The following is a 23,586-nucleotide window of genomic DNA, read 5'->3' on the forward strand; positions in this document are numbered from 1 at the left end:
AGGCTGACCTGGAATTCACTATGTAGTCTCAGGGTGGCCTCGAACTCATGGTGATCCTCCTACCTCTGCCTCCCGAGTGCTGGGATTAAAGGCGTGCGCCACCACACCTGGCTTTAAATATATATTTTTTAATAATGTGAGTGATGTGTTTGTACAGGAGAAGAGTAGACATCTGAGGGTTTGCAGGTGAGCCCCAGTAGAGTGTGACTCATTTGCTTGGCTCTTCCACACATCTGCATGCAAATGCTACAGGAGCCTTTCTGATCTCTGGTCTGGTCGGTGGAGTCACTGAAAATATGGCCAAAGCCAAGTAGCCTGGTTACCAAGTACAGAAAGAAACCCTTGGAAACAGATTGGGCTTGTCATAGGGTCACATTCTCTGATGTTAACAGCCCATTGGGTAGGGCTGAGGAAATGGCTCACTGAATACAGTGCTTGTCACACAACTCTTTTTTTTAATTTTTGTTTTTTTATTAACAACTTCCATGATTATAAACAATATCCCATGGTAATTCCCTTCCTCCCCCACCCCCACTTTCCCCTTTGAAACTCCACTCTCCATCATATCCCATCCCTCTCTCAATCAGTCTCTCTTTTATTTTGATGTCATGATCTTTTCCTCCTATTGTGACGGTCTTGTGTAGATAGTGTCAGGCACTGTGAGGTCATGGATATCCAGGCCATTTTCACACAACTCATAATATCTGAGTTTGGATCCCCAGACTCCATGTAAAAGCCAGAAACTGAGGCAGGCCTCTATAATTCTAGTACACCTACCACTAGAAGGGAGGCAGAGATAGGAGAATTTCCCAGCAGAAACGTGAGAACCCCTGCTTCAGAACAAGTTGGAGGGCAAGGACCTACGTGACAGTTGTCTTCTGACATCCACACTTCACACATATGCCATGGCACACACAAACATGTATGTGCACACACATCATACACACATGCCAGATAAATAAAAAGAAAAATACAGTGGGTAAGAAAGGAAGGATCTTGGACTGGAGAATGGCCCAGCAGTTAAGGTACTTGTTTGTAAAGCCTGATGGTCTGGGTTTGATTTCCCAGTAACCACATAAAGCCAGATGCACAAAGTGACAAATGCGTCTGGAGTTTTTTTTTGCAGTGGCAAGAGGTCCTAGTGCACCCATGCTCATTATGTCGGCTTCATTCTGTCTCTTTCTGTCTTGCTCTCGCTCTCTCTCAAATAAATAAATACTTTTTGTTGTTGTTGTTTTTTCGAGGTAGGGTCTCACTCTAGCTCAGGCTGACCTGGAATTCACTATGTCATCTCAGGGTGGCCTCGAACTCACAGAGATCCTCCTACCTCTGCCTCCCAAGTGCTGGGATTAAAGGCATGGACCACCACGCCTGGCCTAATAAATAATTTCTTTAAAAAGGGGGGGGGGGCCTGGAGAGATTGCTCAGTGGTTAAGGTGCTTACCTACAAAGCCTAAGGTCCCAGGTTCGATTCCCCAGTATGTTTCTGGAGTTCATTTGCAGTGGCTAGAGGTCCTGATGTACCCATTCTCCCCCTCCCTCCCTCCCTCCCTCCCTCCCTCCCTCCCTCCCTCCCTCCCTCCCTCCCTCTCTCCTTTCTCTCTCTCTCTCTCTGTCTCTCCCTCTCTCCTTGCAAATAAATAAATACATTTTCCGAGGTAGGATCTCACTGTAGCCCTAGTCCCAGGCTGGCCTCAAACTCAGAGCATCTTCCTACCCCTGCCTCCTAAGAGCTGGAATTAAAGGTGTGTGCTGCCATGCCCAGCTTAAATAAATATTTTTTTACAAAAAGAAAGAAAGGGGGGACTAGAGAGATGGCTCAGCAGTTAAGGTGCTTGCCTGCAAAGCGTAACAACCAGGGTTCACTTTCCCAGTACCCACGTAAAGCCAGATGCACAAAATGGCTTATGCATCTGGAGTTTGTTTCTAGCCACTAGAAGCCCTGGTATGCCTATGCTCTCTCTTTTCTCTGTTTGCAAATAAATTTTTAAAAAAGAAAGGAGGAGCCAGGTGTGGTGGTGCACACCTTTAATCCCAGCACTCAGGAGGCAGAGGTAGGAGGATTGCCGTGAGTTCAAGGTCCCCCTGAGACTACATAGTGAATTCCAGGTCAGCCTGAACTAGAGTGAAACCCTACCCCCGCCCCACCCCCACCCTCCCAAAAAAAAGAAGGATTCTTTTTTTTTTTCCCCTCAACATTTAAAACTTTTAACTTAAGTAAAGCTCTTCAGGGACTGTGTTGAGAAAATGCAAGAAGCCCTTCCAGTTTTTGCCACTTTCCTTTCTCGCCATCTGACCTTTGCTTTCTCCACTTGGTCACTGGTTCCCAGCAACGTCCCTATGCTGACCCAGATGAGTGAGCACCCACACGGCCCAAGCTGCCCCGCACTCACAGGCAGGTCCCCCGGCACAGCCTGGGGACAGGAGACGGGGTGTCACCACTCCCAGGAGCACTTGCCATATCTGGTCCAACCCCCTGAATTTGTACTGTGTTCTAACCCTATTGCTTGAAAGTTACTATCTGCTGGTGACTGGGGAAGGGCCTTTACAGGAGAGGTTACAGTAATAACTGCCATCACTGGAGATGAATCCGTGGGTAAAAGTGCTTGCTGTACAAGTGCAACAACCTGAGTTCAGATCCCCAGAAACTGTGTAAAGCTGAACCAAGTAGCGAGTTCCCCTACAGTGAGAGAGGAGGCTGAAACAAGTGGATCAGAGAAGCTCAGGGACCAGCTAACCTATGAAGGTGAAGGTGAACCTGACATTGTCCTTAGACCTCACAAGTAGTGGCTTGCATGCACCCACATGCTCAAACATACATGCATGCATGCACAGAGATAATTAAAAATGTCATTATTCTTTTAATTTTTAAAATTTTTAAAAACTTATTTATTTATTTGAGAGAGAGAGAGAGAAAGAGCAGAGAGGAAGAGAGAGAATGGGCATGCCAGGGCCTCTAGCCACTGTAAACGAACTCCAGATGCATGCGCCCCCTTGTGCATCTGGCTTACCTGGGTCCTAGGGAATCGAACCAGGGTCCTTTGGCTTTGTAGGCAAGTGCCTTAACTACTAAGCAATCCCTCCAGCCCCAAAATGTTATTATTTAATGAGAACATACTGTATGGCATGTGACATTATGTCAAACATACTAAATGTATTACTTGTTTAATTCTCTCCACAAGCCTGAGATGTAGTATTTAGTGTCTTGCGGGGGGGGGGGAGTGGAATCTGAGACTTGGAGATGGGTACAGAGTTGAGGTCACGCTTGCTCTGTGTGGCCGATCTGGGCACACCTGACTCCAGGACAGTCTTGTAGTCAAGGGATGTGTTATACCTGTCCAAGAGAGTCTAGGCGTCAGGGGAGGAAGAGATCCAAGTCCAAGACCTTTTATCCCTGGGGTCCGAGGACTTTGGAGCCAGTTATTGAAGTGTACTAAGATAAAAACTGTCAAGCTTGAGACTCTAAGGTTCTGCAGGAATTATTTTTATTTTGTATTGAGTTTTGCTAATGGATGAGAAAAAATAAAAAAGAAAACAATTGTGGGGAGAAATCGAGATTTTAAGATAGAAACAGTGCCCGTGATGCATTTCAACCTGGAGAAAGGAACGGGAGGGGAATAATCTGCGGCATCTGGAAGCATGTTGTGATAAAGATGGGGGACAGCAAAAGAGTAACAGGTGTTTTGCTAAAGAAGCAGTGTTTGCAGAGAGACCTATAAGTAACAGAGCTTGAGGTGTGCAGGCATTTCTGTGTGTGAAAACGGTCTGCAAGTATGTCAATTATGTTGTAAGCAGTCCTGCAAGGTGCCCCGGCCAGCGGGGAGTTAAACAAGGACATGAGGGGAAAGTAACCTGGATGGGAGACAAGAGACACAAAGAAGGAGACCAAGTCTATATTCTGATCAAGGTCTCAGATTTATTCAGGCAAGCACAAGCTTATATACAGAAAATAAAACTTTCCAGACAGTGCCTACGTGCCTAAAGTCTGCTCCACAAATGCCTCTGTGCCTGAAGACTGTTTGCCAAGGCCATACGATAAGGTCTCTGTGCCCGGAGAGCCAAAAACAGCTTCAGTTCTCATGGTCAAAGAGCAGCTACAGCTCCCAACAGCAAGGCAAGCTTGCAGCAGGGAGTGTGAACCCCTCTCATAAAAGGCCTGAAGGGCTGATCTGCTGGGTGGGAGATCATGTGTCCCCAGCTCAGCTTCCTCTTTGGGAATCTGTAATTCCTCTCTACCCATGTTCTCAACTCCCTCCTTTCTCAAGTTGCTTGGCCTACTGGTCATACTAACCCAGTTTTGGCCCATTTCTCTGCTTACCCCACGTAATGCCTGCAGAGCCTGAACTGCCTAGCGGACAGCCTCCTGCATCCACCGCCACCTTCCGCTTCTGGCGCTCACTGGGGCTCACTCACATGTGCCACGGGTACCTCAGACACAGCCTGTGCGGGACTGAGCTACCCGCCTGCTCACCTACTTACACCCCAAGCTGCTCCCGATGACTTCCTGGCCTGGGGCAGTGATCTCATTCTCTCCCTTCCCGGAGCCCCAAGCCTGGGAGTCCACCTCGAGTCTCACCTTCCTCCCCACATCCAGTGTGTCCCCAGGCCACGTTCCATCTGCTGTCCTTTCAGCAGTCAGATGCACCCCTCCTTCCCATCGCCCAGCGCCCAAGTCATCTTTGAAGCCCACACTTATCTCCCTGCCCCAAGTCAGCGCCCCCTCCACACCCCAACTGGAGTGTGCTTCCTCTAACAAAAGCAGCAGAGATTCCATTTCCTGACATAAGAGCCTCCAAATTAATGCTGTGTATCTTAGTATGCCCTGGCCCTCTCCAGCCTCCCACCCCTCTCCTGTGCTCACCTATGTCCCATCAGATTTTCTGGCTACTTTATACTGTTTCTTCCTCCAACCTGTTCCTCTCCCTAGCATGCTTTTTTTTTTTTCTTCCTATTTCCATGGGTTTTTTTTTCTCCCCCGCTTAAAATTTTTTTACCTCCTTTCCAACTCAGTTGAAACTTCACTTCCTCTAGGAAGCCTGTACTGATGGATCCACACAGAGAGACTCTTGGTCCCCAAACACCTCTGTCTTTACACTTTCTACCTTGCAAACCTTGTTTATATCTCTGACTCCTCAGTGGATGGCGAACTCTCTGATAAAAGAAACTACTTTTTAAAAAATTATTTATTTGCAGGCGGTGGGGGGGGGGAGAGAGATAGACAGAGAGAATGGGCACATCAGGGCCTCCACCTGCCGCAAACGAACTCCAGATGTGTACATCTCTTTGTGTATCTGGCTCTCCTTGGCGACTGGAGAATTGAACCCAGCTTGTTAGGTTTTGCAGGCAAGCACCTAAACTACTGAGCCAGAAAGTTTCCAGGCCATAAACTACCTTTGACTTAATTTTTTTTTTCATGCTGTCCCCAGTGCCCAGCACAATTACTGGCACATAGTGGGAAATGGGTAAATATTTGTTGTGTAAGTAGATTTAGTATTGCTTGGGTTGGACTTCTGAGTCTTTGCATAATGAACCATTAAGCTGGACATGATGGTTCACACCTGTAAATCCCAGCACTCTGGAGGCTGAGGCAGGAGGATTACCAGGATTTTGAGGCCAGTTTGGACTACATAGCAAGACCCTGTCTTCAAAAAAGAAAACAGGGCTGGAGAGATGGCTTAGCGGTTAAGCGCTTGCCTGTGAAGCCTAAGGACCCCGGTTCGAGGCTTGGCTCCCCAGGTCCCACATTAGCCAGATGCACAAGGAGGCGCATGCATCTGGAGTTCGTTTGCAGAGGCTGGAAGCCCTGGCACACCCATTCTCTCTCTCTCCCTCTATCTGTCTTTCTCTCTGTGTCTGTCGCTCTCAAATAAATAAATAAATAAATAAATAAATAAAATTTAAAACAAAAAAAAGAAAACAACAACAAAATTGGCCATCAAGTCATCTCCCACAGAGCTAGTGGGTTATAGATAATGGAATGAGACTTCCCACGCCCCTGGTGAGGAAACAACGTAAGGGAGGAAGGTGGCGTTGAGGATGGGAGCAGGTGCTCCAAAACTTTTTGTGGCATTTCACTCCCTATCAGTGGACAGCTGACAATGTCGTGCTCTTCATGGGTAATGTCCCTGCTGCAGCAGAGGAGGAAAACAAAAGACCACCAGTATTCACAGAGCTGGTGAACCTTTGTTTTGAACGTATTTTGCTAGTCACTTGTGGTTTACCACCACAATTAATCTGGACTCTCCTATGCAAAGCAAGGCCTGTGTGCCACGTAACCAGAGCTGCCGCTGGAGGCCGCCTGTAATACGAAGAGCCCATCCTTTGGCTGCTGACTTAGAGAAGTCTAGGGAGGGACCAGAGAGTTGAAGGCGGGAGTGAACTTAGGACGGGGCTGTTTATTAACCAGTAGGGAAGTTAGAAACTAGATTAGATGGTAGGTATGTAAGACTACACAAAGGCATGCTGGCTAAAGCTTTAAAAGAATGGTAAGCAACATAAAGATAGCTGGAATCTTTTGTTTAAATTTTTATTTCTGATTTTTTTTTTTAATTAAAAGGTTGAGTTCTCAGACCTCTTCACCCCTGCCCCAATTCTGCTGAGAGTCCTCTGGTGGTGGTGGTGGTATTCATTATGGGGACCAAGAGGCCATAGTCAGTCCCTTGGTGGGGGCGGGAGACTGGACTGTTGCCACCCAGCCTGAGGATCTTATAAGCTTTCTGCCCCCTCTTCTGTAATGTTCCCTGAGCTTTGGCCGGCAAGAAAGGGATCTAATTTAGTGTTGCTTTCTCTGTAGCCTCTGGATCTCTGTTCTGATGGGTTTGAGTGACCACAGGGTCTGTCACCATCTCCCTGGAACTGGTTTTCAGGCTGGCGGTGAGAGCAGTTTTCATGTCACTGTTTCTTTGGTAATGACTTCTGGCCCAGGCAGATGAGGTGGTGGGGACCCATCTCACTGTAGGTAGTTGGGTTTTTTCTTTCTTTCTCCTCCTGCCCCCCCCCCCCCAGGGAGGGTCTCACTCTAGCTCAGGCTGACCTGGAATTCACTATGTAGTCTCAGAGTGGCCTCGAACTTGTGGCGATCCTCCTACCTCTGCCTCCAGAGTGCTGGGATTAAAGGCATGTGCCACCACGCCCAGCAGTTTCTATTCTTGATGTATTGATGTATCCAGTATTGTACACCATCTGCCCCATATGAGTGTGCCCAGTACCGGCACCTCTCTTTTAAAAACTTTTTTTAAAATAGTTTATTTTCATTTATTTATATTTATTTGAGAGAGGGCCAGAGGCTGAGCGAGCGAGAGAGAGAGAATGGGCACGCCAGGGCTTCCAGCTACTGCAAATGAACTCCAGATGCATGTACCACCTTCTGCATCTGGTTTACGTGGGTACTAGGGAATCGAACCAAGGTCCTTTGGCTTTGCTGGCAAGTGCCCTAACCTCTAAGCCATCTCTCCAGCCCTAAAAATTTTACTTATGTGTTATTTGCAAGTGGGGGAGGAGGAGAGGGACAGAGACAGAGAAAGAATGGGCACTCCAGGGCTTCTTGCCATGCAAATGAACTTCAGGTACATGTGCCGCTTTACGCATCTGTCCTCCCATGGGTACTGGGAAATTGAACCTAGGCAAGCAAGCACCTTTAGCCACTAAGCCATCTCTCCAGCCCCAAGATGGCAGATGCTTTTTTGTTGTTGTTGTTACTTTTTGTTTACTTATTTGAGAGGGACAGACAGAGAAAGAGGCAGAGAGAGAGGGAGAGAGACAGAGAGAATGGGTGCACCAGGGTCTCCGGCCACTGCAAACAAACTCCAGACACGTGTGCCCCCTTGTGCATCGGGCTAACGTGGGTCCTGGGGAATCGAGCCTTGAACCCAGATCCTTAGGCTTCACAGGCAAGCGCTTAACCGCTAAGCCATCTCTCCAGCCTGATGGCTGGGTTCTTAAACTAAACAAATAGCCAGTGAGGCCTTGCCCTGAATGGGGTGGGGGCGGGGAAGCAGCCAGTGCTCAGTTGTCTCCCGCTTCAGCTCCCCAGTGCCTCAGAGGACCAGTCTTTCCGCAGACCACCCCCAATTCAGACACAATACCTAGTGCTGATAAACCTACAATAACAAGTCCACCTCCCTAAGACAGGCCTTCCCGTCTCCTGCTGGATTCGTCTCAGAATGAAATAGCTGGTGCACCCCCATTGCAGAGAGTGACGGCAGGATGAGAGAAGGGCGCGGGGGAAGCGTGACTGTCTTATGGAGGAAGACAGATGGATGGCTCGTGGGGAAATGACCTGAGACTGGACCTTTAATCTTTGAGACGTATGATTAGCTTTACTTCCCGAGCGCCTCTCCTAAGCCAGCATCACGCTGCCTTCTACTTTCCAGTTGTCATCTCCAGGCTCACAGCTATGTCTGACAAAGGAGAAAACAGGTTCACAGAAGTTGAATTTGTACACGCAGACAGCTATGGGAACATCTGTGCCAGATGTTCCCATAGGTCCTGAGCTTCCTACCAAAACAGTATAGTCTCCTGATTTTGCCTGTTATCTGTCTAGTGCACACATACAGTAACTTGAGGGCCGGATTCATGCTCCCCTTTACGTGCTGTTATATACCACACACAGGAGTATGAGTGGAAGGAAGGGAGGGAGGGAAGGAGGGAAGGAGGAAGGAAGGAAAGAAGGGATTCCTAAATGTGCTCAGGTAGCAGCAAGTGGTATCACCTGATGATCTTTCAGTAGTCTCTAAGCGTTTGAAACACAGGGTACTGGAAGGGAAGTGAAAGGCCATCCTTTTGTTCTCAGTGGATAAAGCTTAGTCACTCAGTGGAAAACCCGCAAAACTCCACTCCCAGGGCCCAGAGCAGGACCGCTTGAGGGCATCTGTGTCTATTTGCTGCTTCTGCCTCGTTCTCTTGTTCCTGAGATGGTCCCTCTGTTTCCCACTCTCTTCATTTCCTTGATCTATGTAAACCTGGCATTTGGGAGACACTTAGTAAATATTTACTTACTGGTTCATTCAATCCTGGAGAAAGCAACTCCAGGGCGACACCGTTCAACTGCAGGACCCAACAAAGCTGTCTTTCTGGATTTATTGATTTGCTTCCAAGAATCTAAATATTGGTTTTACAGCACACATGGGGAAATGTCATCTGTAATTGTTGAACCTATCTGTATATACACTCGCCCTAATCTACCTGGCTGGTCACTTAGTATTCTACAAAAACCATCCAGAAAAATGTGGATAGGGGCTTCTAGGAAGGCAGGCAGAGTTAGGATGACACAGTCATCCCAGGAAGATGTTGTCATAAGAAGTGAGGCTGCCATGGTGCATCTCCACCCAGGCTACCTGTTGGACCTACTGGCATTTTAACTTCTGCTTTTCTTATTATTTTGGCATAGCAGAGTTGAAAGAGCAGAGACGACTCCCATTGCAAAGATAGTTCGCTGTATCCATGATCCGCAAGAGGAGGGAGCATCGCACCATAGGAGCTCACACTGGAAAGCATATGGGTTGGTCAGGAAGCAGAAAGGACAAAGAGTAAATGTAGACAAGAGCTTTTATTATCATTTCCATGGGAAACAATGAGTGAGGCGGGCCCAACAGACTTAGAATCACTAGTTTGGATAATGGCAGTGGGTTCTGGGGCATTGGAGCCTTCCCTAGTTATCTGGGACCTGACCCTGGGGTGGTAAGGTCAGGTTGGCTAGTAGCCCCAAGGAAGTGGCTGGGGCATTATCCAGCCCTGGGAGGGGCAATGCCTTCAGGATCATCAAGACCTCAGGGTGGAAAAATGTCAGAAAAATTAAAGACATGGCTAATACAAGGGTTGGGAGGAGCACTATTACAAGTTTGGATGCTTGAACATCTGCAACAGAGCCTGGGAATTGTTGCTAATTCTGCTGGTACTTCTCATGTGCAGCCAGGATTGTGAGCCACAGCCAGTATGTAAGTATGTCAGACAGACATTCATGGTGTGCATCCTGACTCTGTAACTGAGGTAACTGAGGAGTGGGTCCTTGGCATAGCAACCCAAGTTTTCCATGGGTTGTACATGTCCAAGAACTGTTCAGTTTTTTTTTTTTTTTTTTTGAGGTAGGGTCTCACTGTAGGGCAGGCTGATGTGGAATTCACTTGTAGTCTCAGGGTGGCCTCGAACTCACAGTGATCCTCCCTTCTATCCCTACCTCTCAAGTGCTGGGATTAAAAGCGTGTGCCACCACACCTGACACCAGTCAGGTTTTTTTTTAATTAATTATTTATTTATTTGAGAGCGACAGACACAGAGAGAAAGACAGATAGAGGGAGAGAGAGAATGGGCGCGCCAGGGCTTCCAGCCTCTGCAAACGAACTCCAGACACGTGCGCCCCCTTGTGCATCTGGCTAACGTGGGACCTGGGGAACTGAGCCTTGAACCGGGGTCCTTAGGCTTCACAGGCAAGTGCTTAACCGCTAAGCCATCTCTCCAGCCCACCAGTCAGTTTTTAAATAGCGTTTATCTTTCATTGCAGGCCTCCAGCCCGGGATGCCTTCCACCCTCCACCACCTGTTCCACCCAGAGGCCGCTGATTCCATGTCCTAAATCCTGTCTACTTCGGGACTTTTAAGACTTGCAATTTTCAGCTTGTTAGTAAGGTCGTCTTCATGTTGAATTTTCTGCATGACTATTGACCTTGAGACCCACTTTCGTTGCTGGCATTGTTCTCACCCTGCTGGTTTGGGTGCTCCTTGAAGAAGATATTAATGAGGCATGAAGAAGTACAAAACTTTCTTCACAATTGCCAAGTATGTCTGTGTACGTACTTTTGTGCCAAAAGGATGAAGACCTAACCGAGATACCTATCTGTAATTTCTTATAGCAGAAACCTAACAAGATTGGTCAGAGATGGACTCTACAAGTGACTGTACTGTGGTACACTTCTACTAGGCCTTGTGGATTTGGAACTCCAGACTGAGTTTCAGAAGTGACTATGATATAAAATGTACAGTATTCAAGTAAGAAGATAAATGACCTAATTTTAAAATAATTCTTCCACATTTTGTATGTTCTGTTTAAGTGCTGGGGCTGGTTACATGCAAAACATTGAGAAAGACTTTAGAAGTATATTAAACCAAACCTCTCTCATGAGAAGGCTAGTCTGGAGATCCCCAGAAGTACAGAACCAAAAGTCCTCATCTGGTTACAATCTGGGCCTACTGATTCTATGACATCACACTTTCCATTTCCCTTACAAAATACTCAGATGAAGCAATACATCCATATCTGACCACTGGCCTTCCAGAAGTATCCCTCTTCAATATCTCCCAGGTATGAGACTATCACATACTTTTTTTTTTTAGTTTGAACATTTATATTTCACTAAGGTATGAAGCTATGTTGCCAGGGAACCACCAAAAATGATCAGAACCAGAAATTTAGGATCCCAGGGACCCCATTTATTGCTCTGTGGTTTTTATAGGTCTTAGTTCTGGCTACAAAGAGGGAGAAAGATCCTTGGCTTTTCAAACTCCCCGGAAGTATATGAGGAAGAAAGACCCTAAAACAGAGATACTCACCTGTTTTCTCGTAGACTCACAACCACCACCAAGCTTGGCAAATCTGTTTGTGCAGAGAATGTGGAACTTCAACATCATGAATTTTGAATTCCCGTCACATAAATCGACCTTCAAATCATAGATCCTTAATGATGCTTTAAACATGAACTAAAATTAATACCAGAACTATTTACTTAAAAATATCAAAAATATGGTTGTTTCCTTGAAATAATTCTATAATCCCATATAGGTATAAAAGAAGTCTATTATTAATGATCCATTTAAATACAATTTTATTGGGTCCTTTTCTAGTAATTATAGATTTTTTTCAATCTTATTCTTTTTTTTTTTTGTTGTTGTTGTTTTTCAAACTAGGGTCTTGCTCTAGCTCATGCTGACCTGGAATTCACTATATAGTCTCAGGCTGGCCTCTAACTCACAGCAATCCTTCTACTTCAGCCTCCTGAGTGCTGGGATTAAAGGTGTGCACCACAACGCCTGGCCAATTTTATTCTTTAATTCAGCGAACAAGATGTTTATTGAAGTTAACAATTTATGGGGGAGTCTTTTGTATAAAATACATCATTGGACATGTCCATCATATAAGAATATCAGCGTAAACCTCATATAGGGTGTGGAACAAAGTAGCCATTCTGCAAATGTGCTTTGGTGGTCCCCTGAGTCTCTTTGTTATTTATTTGAGAGAAATAAGAGAATATAAGATAAAAGAACAAAGTCCACCATTAGTGTGATTGTCAACCTACTATTGATAGTGTCTATCTTAAGCATATTTGATTTTGATAAATCTGATACTCTATATGTTTGGTATTCCCAGGCCCCTTCTTGGATGCTAAATCTATTTTTGTACATACTCTGGTGAATAAGATAGCAAAGCCAGCCAATGGTGTTAACATCTTTGTATGCCCTTCACTGTTTGTGCAATATATGAATATTTTATTGCATTTTATTCTTATATTAAAATAAGTAGAAAACAAAACTGAAAGTGCTTTTGTGAAATTTGAGTCTCATGAATGTGACAGTTGAGGCTGAACTCATGTCGAGGACCAAGTCAAGGGAAGCCAGTCTTAAGCCCTGAGTGGGTGTTATTGAACATCCACGGGGGTTGGCTGTATATAAAAGGAAAGAATCTGGTCTGGAGAGATGGCTTAGTGATTAAGGCACATACCTGCAAAACCTAAGGACCAGGGTTTGATTCCCTAGTACTCAAGCAAGCCAGATGCACGAGGTGGTGCATGCTTCTAGAGTTCGTGTTCAGGGGCTGGAGGTTCTGGCATGCCCAGCTCTCTCTCTCTCAAATAAATAAATAAATAAATAATTTTTTTAAATAAGGAGTCTGGATGAAATGATGAGACAATGTAATTAAAGAATGTTTTTAATGGAGAGAAGAAATGTTTTATTCCCTAGAAAGAGAACCACCCATGATAAATCACTTATCACCCACATACCCAACACATGTACACGTTTCTAAGAATATACTGTGCAGCAAAACCACATATTTTCAACACACCGAGGATCAGCAACTAAATTATAAGCAATTAACCAAAACCTCCACAGGGCTTTGAGAGACAGGCACCACCACCTTTCTTCCCTGAGACTTTACAAGTAGATGCAACAAAGTAAAGCAGTGGTCATGTTCATTGTCATTACCTTTGTCCCTGCCTAGAAGGTAAACTGGTCTAGATTTCCTAGGCCAGCACTGCTTCTTCATTTTACCCTAAAGCCTGGGAGCAAACAACCCAAAATATAATCAGCCAAGTATGAGGGACCAAGGGTAAGAGTTTGATTTGCATGCCATGCATGGTGGTGCACGCCTTTAATCCCAGCACTTATGAGGCAGAGGTAGGAGGATTGCCAAGAGTTCAAGGCCACCCTGTGACTACATAGTGAAATCCAGGTCAGCCTGGACTAGAGTGAAACCCTCCCTTGAGAAACAAAGAAAAAAAAAAAAAAGAGTTTGATGTTATAATCAAATAATTTACCTTGATATATATGAAGAACCCCTTTTGGTTTGCAATAGTATATAAATGCATCTGGTAACAACTTTTACAAGTCAAGGTGTTACTTCCTCCCTTTTTTTGTTATTAAACAAAGAAAGGTCTTAGTCCAATATCAGCTCAGTTCTTCTCCCATACACACCAGAAAATAAGTTTTCTATACTTCTTCATCTACTCAGTGCAGGAAGAATTAAGAATAGATTTATTTCTGACAAAACAAGTGATTAGTTTGGGTACTTCTAAAGGATTCATCCTGGGATGGAGAGATGGCTTAGCAGTTAAGGTGCTTGCCTACAAAGCCAAAGGACCCAGGTTCGATGCTCCAGGATCCATGTAAGCCAGATGCACAAGGTGGTGCATCCATCAAGAGTTCGTTTGCAGCTGCTGGAGGCCCTGGAATGCCTATTCTTTCTCTCCATCTGCCTCTTCCTCTCTCTTCAAAATAAATAAATAAATAAATGTTTTTAAAAGATTCATCCTAGACATCAATTCTCCAACTTGAGGAATCTGTGTTTATAAATGTTTGCTTTGGCTGCATCTATCAATTGTAAGTGGTGCATTATTCATTTCCTATTGAGTTATTAATAGAAAATGATCTTTATCTATTCCTGCTGGCCAGATACTATAATCTAGGGTACTGAGAGGATGAGTGGAAAGCTGAAAGAAATAGACAAAATTCACTTAAAATTTTATTTATTTATTTGTAAGCAGAGAGAGATAAAGAGAATAGAGACAGACAGAGAGAGAATGAGCACCCCAGGGCCTCTAAACAATGCAAATGAATTGCAGACGCATGTGGCCCTTGTGCATCTGGCTTATGTGGGTCCTGGGGAATTGAACCTGGGTCCTTTGGCTTCACAGGCAAATACCTTACCCACTAAGCCATGTCTCTAGCCCCAAAATTCACTTTCTCACAGAACCAACAAAAAATAAAAAGGGGGGCTAGAGAGATGGCTCAGTGGTTAAAATGCTTGCCTTTAGAGCATAAGGACCCAGGTTTGATTCCCTAGTATTCAGGTGAAGCCAAATGCACAAAGTGGAGCATGCATCTGGAGTTCCTTGCAGTGGGTGGAGGTCCTAGCGTGCCCATTCTCTCTCTGTTTGCAAATAATAAACTATTTAAAAAGTAAAAATAGGGCTGGAGAGATGGTTTAGTGGCACTTGCCTGTGAAGCCTAAGGACCCATGTTTGACTCTCCAGGTCCCACATAAGCCAGACACACAAAGGTGATGGAAGCACACAAGGTTGCTCATGTGCACACGATGGCATATGAGTCTAGAGATAGATTTCAGTGGCTGGAGTCCCTGGTGTGACAATTTTCTCTCTCTGTCTCATAAAAACATTAAAAACTTTAGAGAAAAGAGAGGACTTCCGGTCAAGATGGCGACCACCTAACTGCACTACAAACAACAAGGGAAAAAAAAGATAGATGCAGTTCCAAGAAGAGAGCTGCCCCAACATACCTCAAAAGGAGCCCAACTGAAACTAAGGACAACTGGCGAAATAAGCAAGGGTGATGTTTTCCTGTGAACCTGATACCAGCACAAAGGGGGAGGAGATCAACGCAGAGAAAAATCAACTCCTACCAAATCAGAGAGCCAAAGCCTCAGAGGCCCCCAACACCTCAGCACTGAAGCAGACCAAAAATGAACCCAACATGGCTCAGGGAAATCTTGCGGAAGAGGGGGCGGAAAGAATGTCAGAGTTACAGAGTTGGGTCATGATTTGCAGAGACATTTATCATACCAATAACTGGGGGCTAACTCCACAATGCACGACCCATTTTCATTAACAAGGAGGGTCTAATGGGAGGGGTAGATCACAGATGAGCCTAAGTAATGGTACCAAACTGTCTGTATTTACTGAAAAGAAAACTAATAAATTAAAAAAAATACAAAAAAAAAACACATTAAAAACTTTAAAGAAGGAGCTGGGCATGGTGGTGCATGCCTTTAATCTCAGCACTGGAAGGCAGAAGTAGGTAGATCACCATGTGCTCGAGGCCAGCCAGAGACTACATAGTGAATTCCAGGTCAGCCTGGGCTAGAGTGAGATCCTACCTCAAAAAACAAAACAGAACTTTTAAAAAGGTTCCCAGACTAACTTACCAAAGCTTATTTAGCCCACAATATAGGAGAAAGTTTTTTGTTTGTTTTTTTGGTTTTGAAGTAGGGTCTTGCTGTAGCGCAGGCTGACCTGGAATTCACTATGTAGTCTCAGGACAGCCTTGAACTCACAGCAATCCTCCTGTCTCTGCCTCCCAAGTGCTGGGATGAAAGACATGCACCACCACACGCAGCTTGAAAGTTTTGTCTTTGTACATCTAAGAGTTAGCATGGCATAGGGAAGAGAAACTTGGTTTGGAAGTCAGGAAACCTGGCTACAAACTGCATGAGTTCATTAACTTGACTATGAACCACAGAATTGGGCATTTATTAACTTCAGGTTTGTGCAACTCTAGAAGTCCAGGTCCTGCAGCAAAGGTGGGGAGTCTCTTTATGCAGGAGCAAGTCCATAGCTTTACTGCAGGCAGCACCACCAACGTGGTAAAGATGTTTGTGTGTGTGTGTGAGGGGGGTGCATTGGGGATTAAACCCAGGACCTTGCTCTATAAGATCTTTTTAGTATGTGAAAGCTGCTGTTCCTTGCCTTTTATCATTACCAAAAACTGGGTGGAGACAGGGTACAGTGGTGCACCCCTGAAATCCCAGCACTCTGGAGGCAAAGGCAGAAGAGATTATGAGTTCTAGGGCCAGTTTGGCCTGTATGCAGTTCAAGGCCTGCCTGGGCTATACAGCTAGAACCTGTCTGAAAAAACAAAACAAAACACCAATAGGAGCATGGGGAAGAGGGTTGTAGAACTCGGTCTTAGTACATGGCCATTACACACATGCACTCACAGCAGCTGTAGTTTCCTGCACAAGACTAAGCCTGTTAATACATTAGCATTGACGGGGAAGGGTGCATGATACCCCACATCTCCCCAGTAACTAATGCCAGCTAATGGTTGCTGGGAAGGGGGAATCAGGCTTATCCTTGGTATAGCCACTGGTGAGTTGCCCACTCCATAGTAAATAACCCATGACCATGCAAGCAACCCTAATTTTTTCCCCCCCTAAGGCAGGGTCTCACTCTAGCCAAGGCTGACCTGGAATTCACTATGTAGTCTCAGGGTGGCCTCGAACTCACTGCGATCCACCTACCTCTGCCTCCTGAGTGCTGGGATTAAAAGCATGGAACACCACACTTGGCTAAAGCAACCCTAATTTAATTTAAGGATTTTTTTTAAGGCATGAAAGTAAACTGGGGATTAATAGAGGGTGCTAATGGGAGTGGATGGTAATAAGAGGGAAATTGGGAAAGGATAATATCAAAATACTTTAAATACATGTATGAAAATTCCAAAAATGAAAAAAACTATGTAGGAAAAGTTGATATGAATTAAAAAAAAAAGAAACCCAATGGCCGGGCATGGTGGTGCACGCCTTTAGTCCCAGCACTCAGGAGACAAAGACAGGAGGGCTGCTGTGAGTTCAAGGCCATGAAGGGACTGCATAGTGAATTCAGGTCATCCTAGGCTAGAGTGGGACCCTACCTTGAAAAACCAACCAACCAATAAACAAAAAAACCCAACAACATAGGCAAAAACCAAAACTGAGTCAGCAACAGTGAAATATGAACCACACAAGAAATGTTATGGCCTTAATATCTTTTCAATCCCCAAACTCAATGTTTTGGGTTCTGGTTGTCTAAAGAAAGAACTCAAGGGCTGGAGAAGATGGCTTAGCAGTTAAGACCTTTGCCTGCAAAGACAGGACCCTGGTTCAATTCCCCAGGACCCACATAAGCCAGATGTACAAAATGGCACATGTATCTGGAGTTTGTCTGCAGTGGCAGGAAGCCCTGCACACCTAACGCACAACTCTCTCTGCTTGCAAATAAAAAAACCACTTTTTTATAAAGGTTAACAGGAAAGGAGGTGATGGCAGTGGAAGCTTGGCAGCCTTCCCAACTGTTGGCCACATGTAACAGAGCATGTGCGAGAACAGCCCTCAATCTCCAGATGCAGAAGAGGAGGTCTTATGTCAATCATCTGTAATGGGTCATGAGACCCTGGACCAGTGCTTTTTAATTTTTTTTTCATTCTCCTCTTTCTCTTTCTTTTTCTGTTTTTTTTTTTTTTTTTTTCGAGGTAGGGTCTCACTCTGGAATTAACTCTGTCATCTCAGGGTGGCCTTGAACTCATGGCAATCCTCCTACCTCTGCCTCCCGAGTGCTGGGATTAAAGGCATGTGCTACCACACCCGGCTCTCTTTCTCCTTAATAAACGGTCTCTATTTCTATTACCTTACCATGTGTCCCTGTACAAATACTCATTTTTGAGACACAAGAACCTGGAAATTCCAATGGGTGTGCCCTCCTCCCCTACTCCAATCTGCATCTATACGAACACGACAAATATGAGATACAGAGAAGAAACTGAATTTCCAAAAGCCCCGCCTTGTGGCACATGCCTATAATTCCTGCACTTGGGAGGCTCAGGCAGGAGGATCAATCAAATCCCACACCAGTATGGGCTACACAATGATGTCCTATCTCCAAAAGAAATAATAATAACCCCCCCAAAACCAAGATCTGTGGTAGTGTGCTTACCTAGCATGTCCAAGGCTCTAGGTTCAACCCCCAACATCACCAAAAAATGTAAGTATATTTTTATTTTGTTTTTTAAAATATTTTTAATTTTTGTTTTTTTTGAGGTAGGGTCTTACTCTAGCCCAGGCTGACCTGGAATTCACTATGTAGTCTCAGGGTGTTCTTGAACTCATGGTGACCTCATCTCTGCCTTCCCAGTGCTAGGATTAAAGGTGTGCACCACCATGCCCGGCTTATTTGTTAGGGAGGGGGAGGGAAAGAGAAAGAGAAAGAATGGGCACGCCAGGGCCTCTAGCCACTGCAAGTAAACTCCAGATGCATGTGCCACCATGGATATCTGACTTAACATGGGTTCTGGGGAACCAAACTAGGTCCTTAGGCTTTGCAGGCAAGCACCTTAGCTGCTAAGCCATCTCTCCAGCCCTTATTATTATTACTATTATTATTATTGTCATTGTTATTGAGACAAGGTTTCACTATGTAGCGCTGGATGGTCTGGAACTCATTCAGTAGCCCAGACTTATAGCAGCCTTTCTGCTTCTGCTTCCTGAGTGTTAGGATTATAGGTGTGTTGTAGCATACCCAGCATGGAAAACATTTTTTTTTTTTTTGAAGTAGGGTTTCACTCTAGTCCAGGCTGACCGAATTTACTGTGTAGTCTCAGGGTGGCCTTGAACTCACAGTGATCCTCCTACCTTTGCCTCTGAGTGCTGGGATTAAAGGCGTGCGCCAACGCGCCTGGTGGAAAACTTTTTTTTTTCCAAAGTAAAGGTAGCTAATAATGGAAAGCAGATTTGTTGTCATTCATACTCTAAGATGTTGATGGTCAATGTATATCCAGAATAAGATAAAAGGTTGAAATTGTGGGCTTTCTGGGATGTTTTATTGATCATAAACTCTTTACCCAAAGTTGGGTCTTATTAACATTATCATAGAAAGAGGCTAAACAGTCTATGAGAGAGGTGAGGACTTTCACTGACATTTTTCCGCTCTTTTTTTGGTGTCAAGGAATAAGGTTGTTAATCTTGAAGACACTGGCAAGTAAGATACAACATTACTTTTTCCTTTCTGCCTTGGCAAAACAGCTTTAGCTGTGTTTTTTTTTTTCCTTATCTTGGCACGCTGAGCTCAACCCAGAACTTTGTGCAGGCTGGGCATGTGCTCTACCACTAAACCCCATCCTAACAAGTAATGCTGATGGTGTCCAGAGCCTTGTTTCATAGCCTTTTAGTTTATCAAGTCCTGGGAGTACTTAATTCTGTCCTTCTAATCAGTCTCCTTGTCTCCTACCCCCTTTTCCCACACCTGTTACCAGACTTTTATCACCTAATGCCATTTCTCAGCATTATTCCTCTAGTACCTACCTGAGTTCCCAGTACCTACTGAATGTGCAATCAACTGTTGTTGAATTGATAGCTGGGTATTGTTCTTACCATCATTAAACTTTCCCAAGTACTCAGCTGGGATAGAGTCTCCTCTTAATTTCATTCCCGTTATGGGGAACATTTACACCGTTGGTCACATTTTGTGCACTTAAAAAAAAAAATGAACAAACATGTCATGCCTGTTATGTAAAAGATTTCCTAGTCTTAAATTTATCCTCCCCAAATAAATTCGTTCTTTTTTTTGTTTGTTTGTTTTTGTTTTTCAAGGTAGGGTTTCACTCTAGTCCAGGCTGATCCGAGTGCTGGGATTAAAGGCGTGCGCTACCTACCATACCCGGCTCATTTTGAAATTTCTTGCGTCCTTCCCACTTCCAGCATTTGCCAGCACAGTGCTCCCCCAGGAAACCCACAAGTCTACGGAGGCTGGTGATGGATGTTTAAGAAACGTTCATCCATCTTAACGCAGCACTCATACTGCTTGTTCCTCAACTGCCCATCATTGCTTCATCCAAAGGCAGTGATTATTCATTCATAGAGCACTTCCTGAGCCTCCACCATGAGCAACCGCTGTGCTAGGTGCTCTGAAAGATACAAAGATGAATAAAATGCCTTCTCTGATTTCTGTAGCAATTACGGATGTACGATTCATATAGCAATTAATCATGTACTATATTGTGATGTCTCTTCCACTAGCTGGAAAGCATACTTTAAACACAGTGGTGTGATTTTCCTTTCACTTGTTAATGTTTCCATTCAGCGAAGAGCAAATAGTTTTGAATATCTATGTAACAAGTACTATCCCAGCAACTGAACCCATACAAACAAATGTTACCGCCATCAAAAAAGGTCACACTAAAAGCTGGATGTGGTGGCACACACCTTTAATCCTGGCACTTGCGAGGTGAGGTAGGAGGATCACCATGAGTGCAAAGCCACCCTGAGACTACATAGTGAATTCCAGGTCAGCCTGTACCAGAGTGAGACCCTACCTCAAAAAACCAAAAAAAAAAAAAAAAAAAAAAAAAAAAATTAGCTGGGCATGGTGGCACACACCTTCCCACCCTGAGACTACATAGTGAATTCCAGGTCAGCCTGGGCTAGAGTGAGACCCTGCCTCCGGGTGAGTGGGGGGGGGGGGGTTCAGACTAGAGCTGGAGAGATGGCTTAGCAGTTAAGACACTTGCCTGCGAAGACTAAGGACCCAGGTTCAATTCCCCAGTACTTACATAAGCCAGATGTACCAGGTGGTGCATGTGTCTGGAGTTTGCAGTGGCTGAAGGCCCTGGTGTACCCATTCTATCTGCCTTTCTCTTTTTCTCAAACAAACAAACAAATAAAAAATGCTTATTTTTGAAAAGGTCAGACTATAGAACAGAAAAAGAAATGGGAATCAACCAGCAATTATGTCATGACATATTAAATGCTATTGTAATCCCCAAACAGGTATTCAACTTCCCAAGAGCATCATGTAAATTCTCACTGAAGAGGGGATTATTCAGCTAGGCTTGGAAGGAGTAGAATCAAACAGATGAGATGAAGCAGGATGTTCTTGATAAAGGAATATCGAAAACAAAGGCTTAGGCTCTGGGAAGTATGTGGAAGTGTTTGCCTAGCACACACAAGGCCCAAGTTTGCTCTCTGGCACTACACAGAGGTGTAAAGGACATGGTGTATTGAGGATATATGAGTCTAGAGATTAGTTTGAGGCAAAGGTGGGGAGATTAGTGGGAGTGTGATTGTGTAGGTTCATGTTCACAGGCTGAGGAAGTTGGACTTTCAACAAGGAAAATTTCCCCTCAATTACATATGTAGCACTTGCTCACTATAGAAAAAATTTATCAAAGTGCATACAAAGTAGAAAGTTAACAACACTCGGAATGATTTGAGTAATATTCATTCAGATTACTTTCTATAGGTCAGTTAACGTACTACCCATTTATTTTGGTTTTTCGAGGTAGGGTGTCACTCTAGTCCAGGCTCACCTGGAATTCACTATGTAGTCTCAGGGTGTCCTTGAACACACAGTGATCCTTGTGTCTCTGCCTCCTGAGTGCTGGCATTAAAGACGTGGGCTACCACACCCAGCCATACTACCATTTAAAACGGAGGCACACTGTGTGTTTTCGCTTGTAAGTACCTGCTGGATATCATCTTGCCAGTGCACGTATATCTGTTCCACTTTCTAAAGTTGCTGTGTGGTTGGCTGCAGTCAAAAGACTGATTACAGGACCAAACTGCTTGGGTCTGGTCTTTCAGCAAGCCACAAGCCTGTGCCTCAGCTACTTCTTGTATAAGGTAAACACATCAAAGGTGTCCTGCATGGGCTTTCTGAAATCCCTAGTGCTGATTCCACGATTTAATATTAAAGGAGTGTCTGAGTTTCTTTTAGACAGATCATTCTGGCGCCCTTTGGGAGTGATAAGCAGGGAAGGGAGATTGGTGGCAGAGTGGCTTTAGGAGACAGCTGCAAGTTATGGTGATGTGGAAGTCGGGCTGTTCTTAGCAAAGGAGAGAGTGAGAAGAAACCCTTGAGATATGAGGACAAAATGTTAGACTCTGTTGACTGACTGCTGAAGCAGAGACAATCCTAAAGCTGCCCACTTTTGGTTTAGAGTAATGCATATTCCTCTAATCATGTTCTTTTGTTCACTCACTTGGCAGGCATTTTGAGTCTTTTTATTATGGCTCTATTTTTTTATTTATTTATTTATTTGAGAGTGACAGACACAGAGAGAAAGACAGATAGAGGGAGAGAGAGAATGGGCGCGCCAGGGCTTCCAGCCTCTGCAAACAAATTCCAGACGCGTGCGCCCCCTTGTGCATCTGGCTAACGTGGGAGCTGGGGAACCGAGCCTCGAACCGGGGTCCTTAGGCTTCACAGGCAAGCACTTAACCGCTAAGCCATCTCTCCAGCCCATTATGGCTCTATTTTTGAGATAGGGTTTCTCTGAGTGTCCCTGGCTAACCTCAGCCTCACTATGAAGGCCAGCGTGGTCTTGCACTTTCGGCCATCCTCCTTTTTCTGCTTCCTAACAGGCCTGGACCACCCATAGAGGTCCAATAAAAACTCGGTGATGGGGCTGGAAAGATCGCTTAGCAGTTAAGGCGCTTGCTCGCGAAGCCAATGAATCCAGGTTCGATTTCACAGGACCCACTTAAACCAGCTGCACAGGGTGGCGCATGCCTCTGGAGTTCGTCTGCAGTGGCTAGAGGCCCTGGCGCGCCCATTCTCTCTCAAATAAATAAAATAAAAATTGAACAAAAAAAAAAAAAAACCCACACTCGGTGATGCTAAACTCATCTACCCCTTTAACAATTTTCCATAATGAAGATTATGGAGCCCAAGATTCATTCACTGCTTGGAGAGGATCCTTTGAGCTCAGCTCTCAGATTCCAGGTCCGAAGATCCGCTCCACCTCGCCGCCAGGGAGAGCTCAGCGTCGGGGGCGGCGGGGAGGAGGCTCCAGGTCGGCCCGGACGCAGCCCCCGAGGCGGCCGCGAAGCGCGGGGCACAGGCGGGCCGGGCGAGCGCGGCGCCCGCCGGGACCCGAACCCCGCAGCCCGCGGGACCGCCAGCCCCGCTCTGCGCTCGGGCGCCCCCCCGCGGCCGGCGGCGGTTGCGGCCCCGCGTCGCCGGGACTTCCGGCGTGTGCCCGGGTGGCCGGATGACGTGGCTGAGTCAGAGGAAGCGGCTCGCGGGCCGAGGGGGCGGGGGAGGCGCGGAGCGGGCGGTGACGGCGGCGACGGCGGAGGAGGCAGCGGCGGCTGGGCCCGGGCCCCGTGCGTCTGTCCGCGCCCCGTGGATGTGAATCGGCCGCGGCCGAGGCGGCGGGGCGGCGGAGGAGGAGGAGGAGTCGGTGGGCCCGCGCCGGGCCTGTGGGGAGCGCGGAGGATGAGGCCGCTGCCGGGCGCTCCCGGCGTGGCGGCGGCCGCCGCGCTGTTGCTGCTGCTGCTGCTGCCGCCCCGGGCTCGATCGGACGAGCACGAACACACGGTGAGGGGCCCCGAGCG

The 23,586-nt window shown here is 45.7% G+C and overlaps 2 protein-coding genes across 2 annotated transcripts in view; both read left to right on the forward strand.

Moving 5' to 3' along the window:
* The window catches only part of Pik3ap1 (phosphoinositide-3-kinase adaptor protein 1), a 150,476-nt gene extending 138,773 nt beyond the window's left edge, over window positions 1-11,703 (forward strand). Inside the window, exon 17 of the mRNA XM_045130294.1 lies at window positions 10,499-11,703. Coding sequence (XP_044986229.1) covers window positions 10,499-10,556 — 58 coding nt within the window. The 3' untranslated portion in view covers window positions 10,557-11,703. The remainder of the gene's footprint in view (window positions 1-10,498) is intronic.
* An 11,690-nt stretch (window positions 11,704-23,393) lies between these two features.
* Window positions 23,394-23,586, forward strand: part of Tm9sf3 (transmembrane 9 superfamily member 3) — a 72,549-nt gene continuing 72,356 nt past the window's right edge. Inside the window, exon 1 of the mRNA XM_004669917.2 lies at window positions 23,394-23,569. Within this exon, the coding sequence (XP_004669974.2) occupies window positions 23,468-23,569 (102 nt within the window). The 5' untranslated portion in view covers window positions 23,394-23,467. The remainder of the gene's footprint in view (window positions 23,570-23,586) is intronic.

The sequence above is a fragment of the Jaculus jaculus genome, chromosome 1 (assembly GCF_020740685.1).
Source record: "Jaculus jaculus isolate mJacJac1 chromosome 1, mJacJac1.mat.Y.cur, whole genome shotgun sequence".
Taxonomy (NCBI): domain Eukaryota; kingdom Metazoa; phylum Chordata; class Mammalia; order Rodentia; family Dipodidae; genus Jaculus; species Jaculus jaculus.